The sequence below is a fragment of the Anas acuta genome, chromosome 1 (genome assembly GCF_963932015.1).
Source record: "Anas acuta chromosome 1, bAnaAcu1.1, whole genome shotgun sequence".
Taxonomy (NCBI): domain Eukaryota; kingdom Metazoa; phylum Chordata; class Aves; order Anseriformes; family Anatidae; genus Anas; species Anas acuta.
The window spans coordinates 16,853,918-16,870,248 of NC_088979.1; the positions used below are offsets into that span (position 1 = coordinate 16,853,918).

The following is a 16,331-nucleotide window of genomic DNA, read 5'->3' on the forward strand; positions in this document are numbered from 1 at the left end:
TACACTGCATTTCCCACACATCAGCCACTTCTTGGAAGAATTCAAATTGCCCAACTATTTTCTCTTTAATAATCTTACTTAATAATAACAAAAAAAACAATAACATGCATTACAAATTTTCCATCAACTGCACCCATCACAATTTATTTTTTTTTATTAACATATTCTGACTTGCAAAGCAAAAATTGTTTCTGAAAGGTTAACACATCACGAATGGATCAGGAAGCCTAACACAATTGGTAATTGATCTTGGATCAGGCAACAGCTTTCTGTTCTTGGCACTCCTCCTGCAGTTGAAGCTCCAACATAGTCCAACTGCACAACGGAATAAACGCTAGCACTAATGAAAACAAATGACTTTGGCTACTACTTACCATGTACAGATCCTTGTTGATGCCCAGATATTTCCCATTTCCACAACCAACATCAGCGACTATTGACCCTTCTGGTAGCGACCTGAGAAACTCCACAATTCGGGGCCACGGGCTATGCCTGGTACTGCTGAAGTGTGTGGCAATCTCTTCGTACACCTTGTGGACATATTCCTGCTCCAGCTCCGAGGCTTCCATCTCATTGTGGGGAAACGATGGTTGTACCTGTCTTTGCTGTCCTTTCTGGCTGTCACAGACAGATGGGTAAACTAGATGTACCAACAGATATGCAAACAAGAACATCTTTTTTTAAACAAAGTCATTTCATATTAATTAAACTTACTTAGCAAAACAAAACAAAAATAAAAGTGAAATATTAAATTGCAACAAGTGTTTCATTCCTTCCTTTACCTTTTAAGAACTGAAACACAGGTCAAACTGCAGCACCGTTTGATGATTTTACAGCAAGCAACCTGCCCATGTGTACCAGAGGCTGTCTGCAGTGATCACTCATCCTACTCTATTAACAAGGTTTGTGTTTTCAAAACTGAGACAGTGCCCCTAGCATCAGAGACCACACCATTGCAATTCTGCCTCTGAAATTCCCATGAAATGCTGTTCTGAGGGCACAATTGGACTTCAGGTTCCACATAACAACTGAGCAATCTATCAATTATTATCTGTACTGCCCTAAGGCACTTACATGGTTCTATCATTGCAGATCTGACTGCTTTTCCTGCTCTAATGTACTTATTTTCACAAAACTACAGTCCCCTTCAAATACCCAGAACTGAAGAATAGTAGCTACTCCTGTTATATTACATTCTTCCAGCACTTAAGGTCCCAAAAAACACAAGATTAATACAGAATCATCTGACTCCAGTATTAGACAAATGCCTTCCTGTATACCGAAACTCCAGCAACCACACAGTTGCAACTAATTCAAACCATACTGCATGGCTAACCCCGTAGTGTTTAGGGACAACTCCCAGGACCGCCAAAATTATCTAAAGGCATAAACCAATTTGCTCAAGAAATGTGCTTACATATTGAGGATATGCAAATAACAGTTTTGACTGGGAGAACACCTCAAGACACTTACTGCAGTTGCAAGGGCTTCTCCTCACTTTCCTGAATGTAAACGATGTCCTTGTTTTCCTTTGATTTAGTGTTAAATCTCCAACATCAGCAGTGATTGTTCCAACTTTCTGTCCCAGCTCAGAAGCTTGTATGATATCATATTTTCTGGGTGTAATCCTAAAACAAAGTAACACAAAATCAAAGAACAATTTAATTTGCATCAGAAAAAAATAAACAATCCATCTTTATAACAAGGCAATTCTTAAATGCTCTGACAAGTGTGATTACAACATGCCATTTAATGTACTGCTGCTTCTATTTTCAGCTTATTCAATTTCAGAGAACAAAAAAAGAAGTGGTGACACGTAAACTAATGATGTTAATTAAAGTGTTATTTAATTGAAAGGAACTACGGTTCCCTTCCCTTACTTCCTTTCCCTCCATAAGTTCGATTATTTTTAGGCCTTTATCTGAAATATATTCATTAAAGATAAAATACACTAGTAAAAATGGAGGCTGTGGACTTAGAATAGTATTGACCAGCTCTAAACTGGCAGATTGAAGGTTCTTGTTACAAATGAGCCTTTTCACAAAGCCTGCTTTGCAACAGAATTGCTTTTCCATTTATTGACTGCAGAAGATGCAAAGACTAGCACTTCAGAGATCTGCAAAAATGCCTGAAGGGTGCAGCTCTGCTGTTCATCTTTCTTGACCAAAATCTATCAATCAAGTGAACTGGGAACAGAGCTTTGTAAGCTACTTCTGGCTTTGACACAGATCTTAATGGAAAACAAAAACATTTTTGGAAGCATAAAATTCATAAAATGAAAGCAACTTGGAACATTTTTTGGAGGTGAAAAAAGTTTCAAACAATTTTATGAAGAGATTTACATCGCAAAAAGTACCACAATGTAGAATTTTGAATAGCTCTACAGTAGATCTCTTAAAATTGACAAGAGGAAAATGAGAAAGTAAAATGGGAAACAACATGAGATAAGAGATACAGCTGCACCCACATGTGGCTTCCTATCGCTTGCACATGGGATAAAGTAGATACTCTTTGAAGAAAATCAAAACTCTTTAGGGAAATAGCTTGGTACTTCAAAGCTGCTACTGTCACTGATACATTTCCCTTTCCTGAACTTAGTCATCAAGGAGACAAATGCAGAAATTTTCCCAAGGAAAAAAAAAAAGGAATCTCTAAGGAATTGGCCTCAGTGAAGCCTCTTCAGAGCTGCTGACTTCAAAGTCCTTGATTCCCAGAAGGAAAAACTCTCAGTATAAAACTGACTTCCATATTGGTTAGCTGAGTTTAACCTTCATAAGCTGAGCTAGAAGCAGGGGGAAAAGTCTCTGATATTTTTCAGTAAAGCAGAACAGTCTCAACTCTTACTGCTACTGCAACTTTTTTGCAGGTCACACGAAACTGCTGATCAGTGCCTGTGCTTAACCAAGCAGAAGAATGATGTGAATGCCAAGAAGGCAGCCTGATCAGCAGGCCAGCAATTTGTTGTATGTCACCTTTCCTACCGCAGGGAAGCCAATCGTTAGTCCCATCACAGAGAGAGAGCACAGGTCCTTCCTGTCTGGAAATCACTGATGGTCCATGGAGATCTTGCACAAAGACAACACAGGGCAGTCCTAGCAGAAAGCTCCCAGAGACAGCCACGAGAAGCATGGGATCTAATAAGAAAACTGCCTTGTCCATGGCAGTTAATGAAACTACGATGAAATAACCAGCTAACAATGGCCAAGATTCCCTTGACAGCAGAACTTCAAATCCCAAGTTTGCAGTTTTGCTATTTGATTTTCTCTTTATGTAAAGTATTTTTGAATCTGCAGCAATAAGCTGTGAATGCTGTGAATATTTTCAGATATAAGTCTTCTTTTTCTGGGCTCTGTGGTTCCAATCTACATGCTTTCTCCTTTTGTCCATGCTACAAGAAAGAATGCTAGATAAAGGCTGGACTGATAACAATATTCTCAATGTCAACAATAAAATGCTGTAAAAATCCTTTTCCTGTGCACCTTTTGTTAACAGGGTTAATTAAAATAAAATCTCTAGTTCTCTTGGCACCCAAACATACAAAGTGAATACATTTCCAGAATGATTCCAAAAATGAACCTTTTGCTCTCTGATTTGATTTCTGGGGAATAGATAAAAGGCATCACAAACGATCTTAAATACATGTTGATGTTATGTATGCAAGTGAATTAACTACACTTGTTCGCTGGATTATTCATCTCATTAATTGCAACAGCGTATTTCACTGGCATGAAGGAAAACTTGCTCCTTACTGGCAAACTGTGCAAGCCCACCCTATTATCTCTGTTCTCCTTGGTTTCAGAAGATGCCCATTAAGTAACAAAGTGCACCAGGTGAAGCTGAGAGAAATATCTGATGCTGCAACAATAGGTACTTCAGAAAAAAAAATAAGAAAAAAGATAAAAGAAAAACATAAAAAGTGTTACCCATTCTGAAATAAAGAGATTCCAATACCCATCTACCTCAGTTGAGCATCTGGACCCGCTACTGCTTTTAAAAATATTTATCATACAGAAAAACTATTTTTAAGGAAGGCAGACAAGCACCAGGAATGGGAATATATGGGTAGAAAGTCCCAGGGCTGGAGATACCCTGCCAGCTCCCCTGGGCCAACTCCTGGTCCCCAGGCCAGCAACATCACTGACATGGAAGCAAGTATGTTCTCAGATTTGTAGACAACCCTTCCAAAAAAGACTGACAGTATTTGACAGAACAGAGTAAGAAGTCTATAATGCTGGACTTCATTGCCCAGGACTTCTTTCAGGTTGGAAATGAGGAGACATTCCTTCTCAGAAAGAGCAGTCAGGCACTGGGACGGGTTGCCCAGGGAGGTGGTGGAGTCACCGTCCCTGGGGGTGTTCAAGGAGAGGTTGGACGTGGTGCTTGGGGACATGGGTTAGTGGGTGACATTGGTGGCAGGGGGATGGTTGGACCAGATGATCTTGGAGGGCTTCTCCAACGTTAATGACTCTGTGATTCTATGATTCTATAATAATGCATGTCAGGAGTACCAGCTTCTTTTTACAATTATTTAATTTAACGAGGGAATATACAGGTAGTGTAAGTGCTCTATAAAAATGAACAATGTAAGCATCGTTGGGGAGTTCATATTCACCCTTCTTCATAATACAAATTAACCAGTAAAATTAAAAGGCAGAAAGTCTGCCAATAAAAGGATTTGATGTTTAATTTACACAATGTAATTAGTCTCTCCAATTCACTGCTGTAACCAGTGACTGCTTGGGTCAAACAAAGGAAGAAACATTTATCATGGGCATTTTTGTCCAATACTGTTGCCTTCAGGGGGCAGTGGCGACCCGGTTCAGGAACGGCACGGCGACCAACCCCAGGCCGCTCGGTCCATCGGCTCACAGACACCAATGTGGTGGATGGCAAATGGCGTTTATTGTCGAGTCACATGGGCTTATATACCCGAGGCCCATAGCATCACTTCCGCTTGCTTACATCACAGGCCACACGCTACTGTCCATCAAGGGAGGGGCTCCACCTTTCCGTACATCACGACATCTTCCAGCTGCCAGACCCTAACTACCCACATTTCCCCCCTCCCTATGCACAACCAAATTAGCTAAAATATAACAATCTTAAGATGTAGACATCATAACTTAACTAAAAAACATAAGGCACAATAACCAGGAGAAAACTAAGAGGTAACTGGTAACCCTGAGTAAATACACTCTTAAAGTAGTTGTTGGTGTTCTACCAACATAATGTTAACTTTCTCTAACCAACTTTTAACAAACAACACAAACATATTTAGTATACAAGGTCCAAAGATAAGATCACACAAAGGCATTGCAGCCCCCCACCCACGGAGGTTGCTTCGCTGTTGTCTGGATTCTGCCAGTGTGGAACTCTCAGGCTTAGACAGGACGCTTGCTGACTTATTGTCTTCTCTTGTCACCGGGGTATACAGATTACAGGGGTGCCCGATGATCCATTCCTGTGAACAGAAACTCAGTTTTCATTAGTTTTGTTCTGAAGTTGGGGTGTCGGCTATTTGGAGCTTCTCTGGCCGCACGAATTGCCATACCTTCGTGGGCCCTCAGGCCCTGGACTTGCGCCTGGGGGGTGATCACTGTTGGGTCCGTACCCATTAGCCGCTGCAGGCTAGAGCCATACAGTGTGTGATCCGTCCCAGTTACTTGGGCCTGTTGTCTCATACAGTTGTCCCCCCATTCTCGTTTAAAAATGATCATCCCACCCCCGTCAAAGATCAGTCTACAATTTTGTTTTATATCAAACGGGAGCATGTCGTCTCCCCTGAAAACACCATCTATGAGGGTGGAGACCATTGCAGAATGAAGCCCTTTATCCACAATGGCTTTAACAATCGCTTGCACATCCTTAGGGTTTGTTGGTGAGTGAACCCTCTGCCCCCCGTCTGTCACCCAGACCAGGAACGCTAGCATGGCCGATAGAGCCAAGATGGTGCACGCAATCTTATTTTTCCTCCAATCTGTGAGAGGAATTTCTCCGCTTCGCGGTGCAGCTTTATTTCGGATGGGGATATTTTTGTTATCTGTCCCCATTTCCTCCTCCGAATGTGAATCGGTATCTGATCCGGAGTCGGAGCTCGGCTGACTGCTCACCTCCGAGTTCCGGTCCCCTCCCATCGAGTTCCGGCCCCGCCCCCCACCCCTGCGGTCGGGCCGCTCCCTGCCTCGTGGCTCGCCCCGCCGCCATCTCAGCGAGGCGATTGCGCCACAGGAGCGTTTTTTCGGATGGCCATTCCGATCGGCTCTCTGCCCCTCTCTCACGCTTCTACCTCCTCCCCGGTCGTCCCCGCAACCGTTCTCTTTCTCGCATTTCCACTTGTTAGTAAAACCTAACGCTTTATCCCCGTTCCCGCCGGAGGCTTCTTCACCCGACTCTTCGTCTTCTAGTTCAGCACCGTACTGGGGCGCACATGGCCGTGGTCTCTCCCAGATTTCCCCAGGCTCTGGGTCCCCACCGGCATCCCTGGCTTCCTCAGCCGAGCCACCCCACAGCTTCCACAACTTTGATACGACCTTCACAAGGGTTTCCATCTTCCTTGTTGGTCCGGGAGCTTCCTCCCCGCCGGGCTGGTCCCGCCGCTCCGGCCGCCGTTCACCCGAATCCAGGAGTTTTCCCGGGTTTCGGCACCACTTGTTGCCTTCAGGGGGCAGTGGCGACCCGGTTCAGGAACGGCACGGCGGCCAACCCCAGGCCGCTCGGTCCATCGGCTCACAGACACCAACGTGGTGGATGGCAAATGGCATTTATTGTCGAGTCACATGGGCTTATATACCCGAGGCCCACAGCGTCACTTCCGCTTGCTTACAGCACAGGCCACACGCTACTGTCCATCAAGGGAGGGGCTCCACCTTTCCGTACATCACGACATCTTCCAGCCGCCAGACCCTAACTACCCACACAATACAAGGGTTTACATATTATTCCTCTGAAGTACACTACTGTCACTCTCAATCCTCACCAAGTTTTCAGCTTTCTTTGTCAATTTCAGTGCTCCTATTGTAAGTATTTCCCAGTGGTTCACGATTTAAAAATCTTATTGAAACTCTACAATAAGCAAAGCCTCAAGACACCTTTAAAGAAATCTCTTTTCCTAAGATCCCAAACATGTTCACTATACTGCAGCCTTATCAGTAGTTAAAGTGGTCCTAAATCAATGGGAAAGAGCCCAGGAGGACTTCCCTTTGTGACCTTGTGGACTGACAACTAGCTTCCTAAAATTCCCATTTTTTTTTTCTTCAGTTTAACCTGAGCAGCATCTAGACAGAGGAGAGAACGTGTATAGTTATCTTAAAACCTCTTGGTTTCTTTCAGAGTAATTTTAAATACAGAGTAATTTTAGATACAGATAATACATTATTTAATACATTATCAAAGCAAATGAATAACAAAATTTAATACACTATCAAAGCAAATGAATAATATACTTTCTCCTCCTATTATCAGCACGCAAGGGCTCTTACACATACCCATGTGTCCACAGGTATCTAGATTCTCCAGACATCACCAATAAACTGCATCGGGGCAGCAAAACTGCCACTGTGTGGCCATCAGGGTGTTTGAAATCCATCACAATCTAAAAAGAAACAAAAACAACCACCAGCAATGAACATGGCTTACAGAGCATCATATACATGCCAGGCATTCCCAAGTCTCAAGCTTTGTTTGTTTCTTCAATGTGTTAATCAGAACATTGCCACAAAACAGCTACGTATGTCCTAAAGAAACAAAAGGTTTCTATCCTACAAGCCTTAAGATCCCTTCCTTTCAGCAGTGTGTTCAAAAATTTAAGGCTGTCACAAAATTTTTAAACATGTTATCTTATAAATAATACAATTGAAATAATAAATAGTTTATTTACACAATAACAACTTCATTTGCAAGATCATGGGAGCTCTGCTTAATCTTTATATGTACCTGTGATATAAGAAGAGATGATTACCTTACAACTAAAGGCAGCTGCCTAAGGAGAGGGGTCATTTGCTATCCAAGTTACACATCTGGGCTAAGGCAGTCAGCTACTGCCTTTTTGTAAGGTTTATGCAGAGAGAGACAAGTATCTCCGCAGGGCAATTCATCATAGTCTAAAATGCAGTTAAGTGATGTGGGATGACCCCAAGCCCTCTGGAAATGCCCATTTATTCTCAGCAGATTGAGCTGAGACAATTAACTCAGGGTAGATACATAACATTTAAAGAACAAGTATTAGGGCAGACAAATCATTTCCAACCTGTCCACATTCTTAGAGCTCTGCAGCACAAAAAGGACAAGGAGTCTCCCAAGATCCTGACTAAGATGCCAGCTACCAGAGCAGCCTTTTCTTATGTGCCACCTGGCTTCTAGCCATGGCAATATACTGAGGTAATGCTTTCAGCTTTACAAAACTTCCCAAATGAGAGAAAATCCTGCTGTGAAAAACAAGGAACAGGTCCTTTAAGCATGCCAAATGATTAAGACTTAACAATAAAAAAAACAGTGGTCAAAAATCATTCAAGTCATGGTTCTAGCTACACTGAGAACAAACACCATGAAAAGTGGTGCCACCTGATTTGTAACCTACTAAGGATGCAATTTAAAAGCAGACTTACTACGCTACACCAGATTGAAAGAAATTAAGCAGTTTTGCTTCTGCATACAGATGCATTAATCAAAAGAAAACAATGGTGCAATGATTAGTCATTCAGCACAAAAAAAAAAGACAATAAAACAAGACTGTTTTAAACACTATAAATTATCACTTGCAACTATTGCTATTTATTGTTGTGCACACTGGAGCAAACTACAATGCCATTTACATTTTTAGGGAAAAAAATTGTTTATGCTTTAATACCAGCTACATAGAGCGCCAGCTTCTGCTCCTGATGAACTACATAAATTTGAGGAAGTAAATCAGCATGACGAACAGTGGGACAGAAAGGGTAAGAGAAACACGGAAAAACAGGAATACAGCCTACCTGTGAGCTCTGATTAATTACTACGAAACATTTCAACAGCTACACAAAAAAATGAATGGCAGCCACTTTCTAATATACTCCTTCCCTTGCACGTTGTAATTTCTTCCAGGTAAAGAAGCTTCACAGATCTAACAGGGCGGCTGCGCCACACAAAGTGTGGCTAGGCACATGCCTCTGTGAAAAGCAGCACTCTGGTAAGGTAAAGAAACCAGAGGATGACTGATCAAGAACATAAGTAGGGGAAAGGCATGAGAAGAAGTGAAGAGAGAAGTGGTTGGATTAAATGGATGAGAGGACACCTCAGCCTCTTTTGCTTCTCTGTTCAGCTGCTGCTCAGGGACAGGTGTAAGGAGCATGAGACTGGGTTCTTCAGAAGCGCAGCAGAATAAACTGAAAGAGAGACACTGTCCAAATTCCTTCCTTGGAGGCTCAGTTACCCCTATCTGCTGTCTGGGTCAGTAGTAGCAACAAAGCCCAGTTCTTGCAGATGACATTCAAGAGTTACACTTTCTCCAGGAGTCAATGCTTGCCCGTTCTGTGGGGTCCCCTACACTTCCAGTTCCCATCTCTCTTCAGGGTCTGCAAGAGGACCTTGGCCCCTTTCACATTTTCATGTGGGGATTTACATTTCAGGCTGTATGAAGTATCTGGCAAATCTAATCCTCACCAGCAAAGGATCCCAGCTCTGGCCCTGCTCCCTACTCTCCTGTGTAGGAAAAGTTTCTGTATTATTATCTCACAGTGTGTGGCTGTTCCCCTTCTAAATGTATTTCATCCTCGTGTCAAGCAATGATGATTTGGGGCAAAATATAAATAAAGGATTAATTTATTTGCAAATGAGCAATGACATTAAGTAATTAGCTGTAATGGGAAGAGTCAAAAATCCAAATTCAAAACTGATTTCTGTTTATGAAGCAGACAGATATCCTTAGCTGAAGAATACGGAAATTCTGCAATTTTCTCTTAACAAATTAGACACTGCAGTTCAGAGAGAGAATCAAATTTAAGGAACCCACTGTGAACATTTGAAGAAAAATTAGTGCAATTTTGGCGTTAATGTTTCATGCCTTTATCTATATAATACCTGCACCTGAAGGCTTAAAAACCAAGCCAAAGTACTTCTGGTCTTTGTCTATGGTACAGTAGAGAGCATTTAACCCAGAAGGGTTTTGAAGAACCCCGTTCTTATCTCTGAAAAGCCTATTACTGACTGAAGCAGATAACATCCCCACACTCCTATATGTGTCTTTATCCTGACAGAGCATTCTCAATTGTCACTGTCACACACACACACAAAAGATTAACGCATTCAGCCCGCTTTTTAATTTACTAAGGACTCACAGTCAATAAAGTAACTCTGTCACTGCTGAATCAATCCGCTTCATGACAGCTTTGCTCCACGGGAGCTATTTCCAATTTCTTTTTTTTAACCTATTTACTTCTTTCTCTTAGGTGGCTGAGTCAATAAAGATCAAATTTCCTGCTAGCCCATGGTGCATCACCCAGGGATTACATTCAAAAATAAAGAGAGTAGATGCTTTGATCTTACACAACTTCTACCTTCTTTCTTTGTAGTGTGGAAGAAGTGTCTCTCTATATATACACCAAAAACTTGAAAGAAACACAAACAGCTAATAATACCTACTCGTGGATTTAAATATCTTGTCATGATGCCAGGTTATTTAAGAGTGTTCATGACAAGGGAGCACATGAAGCAGTAAACAGCTTTCAAGGATGGCTAAACATCAAAGCAAAGCAACACCCACATCACAAACACTGTTCCTCTGGTATAAAATACAGCTAAACAAACACAAAGAGAAAAGAATCCAGCATGAAAGTAAAAGGGAAGAAAGTATGTTTTTCTTAACTCCTCAGGGAACGAGAAGTCTGTGCTACCTTTCAGTGCTGCAGTACTGTACCTCCCGAAAGTGCAAGGGAAAGGAGATGAACGACTGGGCTATCAAATAAGTACTGATCCAAAGGCAAAACAGACGTAGAGCAAGGGGACTGTAAGGACAACGTCAATAAGAATTTCACTGCTACAGTGGGGAACAACAGGTTTTTTCTAAGCTTCGTCTCCGATGCAATTTGTATTTGATGTTAATAGACTACCTTAGATGAAACATACTCTAAAACTCAAAGAAGTGCAACATGGAATATTTTTCCATTCTCTGACATTATTTACTGAATTTTCAGAGAGAAAACACACATTATTAGCCTACACAGCAGTTTCCCGTGTGTAAAACAGATGAAAAAGAATTTCTACTTCAAAGACAGTAGAGAGGTTTAAAGCCCACACACAGAGCTTGAACAACACAGTGCAGAGATGAGAGCCTGGTGGCCTATGTGGGACTCAGGGAATCAATCAATAACTTTCAGTGTCTTTCATTGAGTGCAAAACCCATACTAACTTACAAAATTTGGAATTTAGGAATATTCTGAATATTTAGGGGCAGAGAGTAGGATTACCTTTCCCAACCTATCTCATAGGAAATTTATTTTATGTAACCTGATATTTACATCCACTATCATGGTCTCTAGCCGTGCTCCAGAAGATGAGTGCAATGATCATGATGATGAAATATTACTTCACTACTGACTACCTCAAAAGTCTCTAACACATGCAACAGGCCTCACCCAGATCAGATTTAAGCTAAACCATACCAACTCATGCTAAGCTTGCTTATCTATCTAGACACTACAGTGACACTAATCAGATATTTAATATACTTCCAGGTTCTCTTTCTTCAAAAATTGTATTCAATATTTGATCCATGCAATGCATTATTTATTCCTATATCATCCTATTATTATATTATTTATATCCATATACATTATATATACTATTTAGATTTATTCCTGTTTTATTTATTCCTCTTAGTTTTTAAGCATTCATTTCCTAGACCTCAATTATTTCAAAAATCAGCGTACTGCGTTCTTTTCCTTCTGAGGTCTCACCTTGCTGTTAACTGTCCTGATAACCACAAGGAGATTGTATCCATGGAACAAGATAGCAGTATTTCTCCCAGCTCAGGTTGAATGTTTACCTACAGTACAATGGATCAGTTGCATTACTACTGCTTCCCTCGCTCTTCCACTACAGGTATAACATCGTCCTTTCTGAAAAATACCTACCCAACCCCAGCATATGACCTCAACGTCCTCCTGCGAATCCTGAGACAGAGACTTTGTCAAGTTCTCAACATCCAGTTTATTCAATTTTGCAAACATGCCATTTTAAATCTTTAAAAAATGGCCTCCCTAGGTCTTAGCTTAAATTATTTTAGGACACAGAAAGCAGGAGGCTAATGCTGTTAGTCTCCATTTCATTTCTTCTATTGACTTAGCCTTCTCTGCAATATTTTCCATCCTTTCAGTCGTATGTCTTCCCTTACATCCACAGGCAGTCCTACACTGACATACTGGGAGCTGCATCCACCTACACCAGAGCAGAGCATGCCCCACACGCATCAAATCTCTCATCTTCTTTTCCTGATACTGTGTAAGTTGTACTGTTAGCTCTGTACTGGGACTACAGTTCAATGAAAGAGCACAAGATGACTACAATAAAAAGGCAAAATCCTAATCCTAGTGGTTTCCAGAGGGCTCATTCTGCTCACAATTTAGAGCCAAGACGACCCAAGGACTCTCTCTATTTACACATTTAATGCTATACCAAATGACCACCAAGAAACCACTGAACAAGTCTTTTCAACACAGACACAGATGTTCTGTAATAAGTGCAACTTTATTATGCAAGTTTGATGACATTTACAGAGTTCTAGCATGCACATCTGTGCACATGCTGCTCTGATGTATCCACTTTTTTTCCTACACATGATAAAAACTTGTAAGATCTCAAAAGAGATTTTCAGTATCTCAGTAGAAAAGAAAGGATTTGGGGGCTCAAAAAGAGTATATCACCTTTTAAAACTCAATGGTCATTTATAAACATATGTGGAAACACATTGTAAATCAAGTTTTTCCATGTTCCTGAGGTTACAAATACATGTGCAGAACTCTTCATCCCTAATCTTGTTCCCATGCCACCCTACCTGTACATTTATCATCCTGTCATTGACAATTATAGTCTTTAACAGCAAGCTTTCTGGAGCAGAAGCAGCGTGAAGGACTGTGAACAGTGCCCCCACATAACATCAATAATAATCAATACAGGACAAACCAGTCCTTGGCTGAGTAAAAAATACTGCCAAATGTGGGATAGGAAACCCTTACAGTAATGAGAGACTCATTTCCGGAAAGGAGGACCTGAAATGCTTACAACTGGGGTGATACTCACACCACTTATTAGTGTAGCACAGACCTCCTAACGGTCGTAACACTCCAAGTCCTTACAGGTTCAAGATACTTCATGGCATGGATAAAACACACTGCATGTTCATCATCCAGTACAGTGGAAGATCATCTTCCCTCACTCACCACAAACACCAGGGTTGTTCATCAAATCCTACTCTCTGAAGGTCTCAGCTTTCTGCTTGTAATGCTGTGGTACAGGAAGCCAAGGTAACTCCAAGCAGTAGGGCAGGATTCAGTTCAAGATGAGGACAACTACATTTGGCCATAAACTCAATGCTTACATTAAAAGTCCTGTTAGGGCACTGGAACCTGTGAAAGCAGGTACTAGGTGCCTACATTAGCATAACCTGAATCACTCCCCAGGCTGGCCTGACTCAATCCCCATTGGTATCAGTGGAGCTCAGGCATGAAGTGCACATGTACACCCATACTTGCCAACATAAAATTTTAAGTGTCTTAATCCTGGACTCAATACCATTGATGACACTATTAAACACAGCACTTAACAGTATAGATTCACCAGATGCCTCAAATCTGTTTAAAACAGTCCTGCCTGAATTAAAACTTCTTCCTGCACTATTGTCACTATGAACTTGCCCCCTACACACTGAGGAAGTAGCACGTAAACAGCCCGGTGCTGAGCATCTGTAATTCAGCAGGATGAAAGGATGCATCTGCTCAGCCTGAGACTGAAGCAAAGCTAGCCGCTCGCGTGACTCCATCTAACGACAGTCCCAGAGACCACAACAATAACAAAGAACTGACAGAACACAAGACATCCAAATCCTGTTTTTTCAAACTAATTCTTGCATCATACCTCATAAAAGAGAAGTAACAGGTATGAACTAGAAAAAAAGTAGATTTCAACTAGCTCTAAGGAGGAAATTCTTCACTCAGAGGGTGGTGAGGCCCTAGCACAGGTTGCCCAGGGAAGCTGTGGATGCCCCATCCCTGGTAGTGTTCAAGGCCAGGCTGGATGGGGCTTTGGGCAACCTGGGCTGGTGGGAGGTGTCCCTGCCCATGGTAGGGGGTTGGAATTGGGTGATCTTTAAAGGTCCCTTCTAATCCAAACCATTCTATGATTCTATTCTATAATTCTACTATGAATGTACCACACATCTGAAATATACATATTATTTTCAAGTAGGTAAAACGAAGAGAAATAAACATATTTTGATGTTTGGATAGGTGTTGTTCTAATGCTGCTGATTTTCATCACAAGTACCATATATTTCTTCTCTCGTACCCTCAAACTGCTTCACTTGCTCAATGAGTGTCTTCACATACTGCAGCTGGAAGTTATGCACAAGGGCTCTACCACAGCATCAGCATCTGGCCATGAATTTACAATCGATGGCTTACATGCACATGTACTGCAGAGAGGTGTAAGCTCTAAGAGAGGAGGAGGAGGAGGAACACTGCACAAGGAACTCTGAAACATGCAGTTGTCCCTGCCTTCAGCTGCACCATCAACCTGGGTTCCCTGCAACACTCTCCTGCAGCCCTAGCAAACAGACCAGAGCTTCACCTGCCCTTCCCCAACAGGCTGCCTCTCCACTTTCTGCTCCAAGAGCACAGCTCTCTCTGCCCCCATGCAGAATCTATCTGTCAAGTGTAGTATCGATATCACAGGATTGATAGCTTTGGTTCCAGCACACTTTTAACCTCTCTGAATTGCTAGTTCCTCACTCAAAATTTCCAGAGTCAACTCCACTGGATAAGAGCTCTGTGGAGAAAATATTAAAACACTAAACACAGCTGAAAAGAAAACCAGAAACAAAATTGGTGCAGTATACAAGATGCTCACAGAGTATAAAGGCAGGCAGAGTTCAAACCCCATTTGCTGTACTTACAGGTATTATCTAAGTCCAGGAGTGACAATATACCACAGCAGGAGCTTAACAAGTGAAGCTTGTTTCTTTGCTTATAGACTACTTGTGATTGTTATTACTGTTTGTCATTTCTACATGAAACTTGCCACAGTCTTAAAATAGGCTCCTGCAACAATAGCGATGACATCACCACCTAATGAAATTAGATTTCTCTATTGAGTTCCAGAGCTGAACTGCTGCTGAAATGCAACAGCTAAAGATAACGACTTTTTAATGCCCTAGAGCTCAGTCTGTTTGCTGTTAATTTGTGGCAGACACCAGGATTTCATTTCATGCACCAAGTACCAATCTTCTAAAAATAATGTGAGGAATAAGAATAACTTCCACTGATAAATCTCTTCCAGAGATTAAAAATTCTTAAAAAAAATAAAAAAAAAAAGAGTAATTCTACTCAAACAAACAGAGGCTTCTAAAGGCAAATATAGCAGAACAGCATTTAACGAATGACAACCTAAAACTTGGCTGAAAAATAAATTAAGCTGTAAACATACTAATTGTATTAGTTTTCTTCTATTACATGATTACATTTTTCACAGGAATTAATAGTAACTTCATACGGTTAATCCAACCCACCACAGCAGAGTAGTTCATGTATCATAGTGAAGGGTACATGGGAGGAGTGAAGTGGAGCAAGAGAAAAAAAACAGATTTTAGTTTATAAACAACAATATCGAGTTATAATCTAATCCATTTTTTCAAGAGTTTTAGCTAACTTTGTACTTTATATGATATGAAAACCAATTAGAAGTCTCTAACAAAATCTATGGAATTGCGAGACAGTTTCTAGAGGGTCTCTTTGATTCCACTGAAAAATTCAATCTATGTATTTGTGTGTCACAGTAAAGCATCAGCAGACAACTGAGAACTGGAAATGAAATAATACTGCCTCAGCATATGAAATAAGCACACTACAAAAAAAGCAAATAAGCTTGGAGATAACATGTGGTATTAAAACAAAACCAAGTTGATAAAGTGATTACCCAGTTCTCCTTCATTATTTAGCAGCTAGGACTGCAGTCAGATTATCTTAAACGCTACTGCAGACTACAAACATTTTAGAAATGTGTTTCCCTCATAGTTTTCTTACAATCAAAACAAAATCCTGCTAAATGGAACTATGTCATATTTTTCATAGCATATCTACATATTCTTC

The 16,331-nt window shown here is 41.1% G+C and overlaps 1 protein-coding gene across 6 annotated transcripts in view; it reads right to left on the minus strand.

The window, feature by feature from the left end:
- ALKBH8 (alkB homolog 8, tRNA methyltransferase) overlaps positions 1-16,331 on the minus strand; it is a 48,429-nt gene that overhangs the window by 9,217 nt on the left and 22,881 nt on the right. For all 6 annotated transcript variants that reach the window (XM_068670345.1, XM_068670353.1, XM_068670354.1 and 3 more), the window contains 3 exons: positions 7,485-7,591; positions 1,474-1,628; positions 375-640 (listed from right to left, as the gene is read on the minus strand). In XM_068670345.1, coding sequence (XP_068526446.1) covers positions 375-640; positions 1,474-1,628; positions 7,485-7,591 — 528 coding nt within the window. The remainder of the gene's footprint in view (positions 1-374; positions 641-1,473; positions 1,629-7,484; positions 7,592-16,331) is intronic.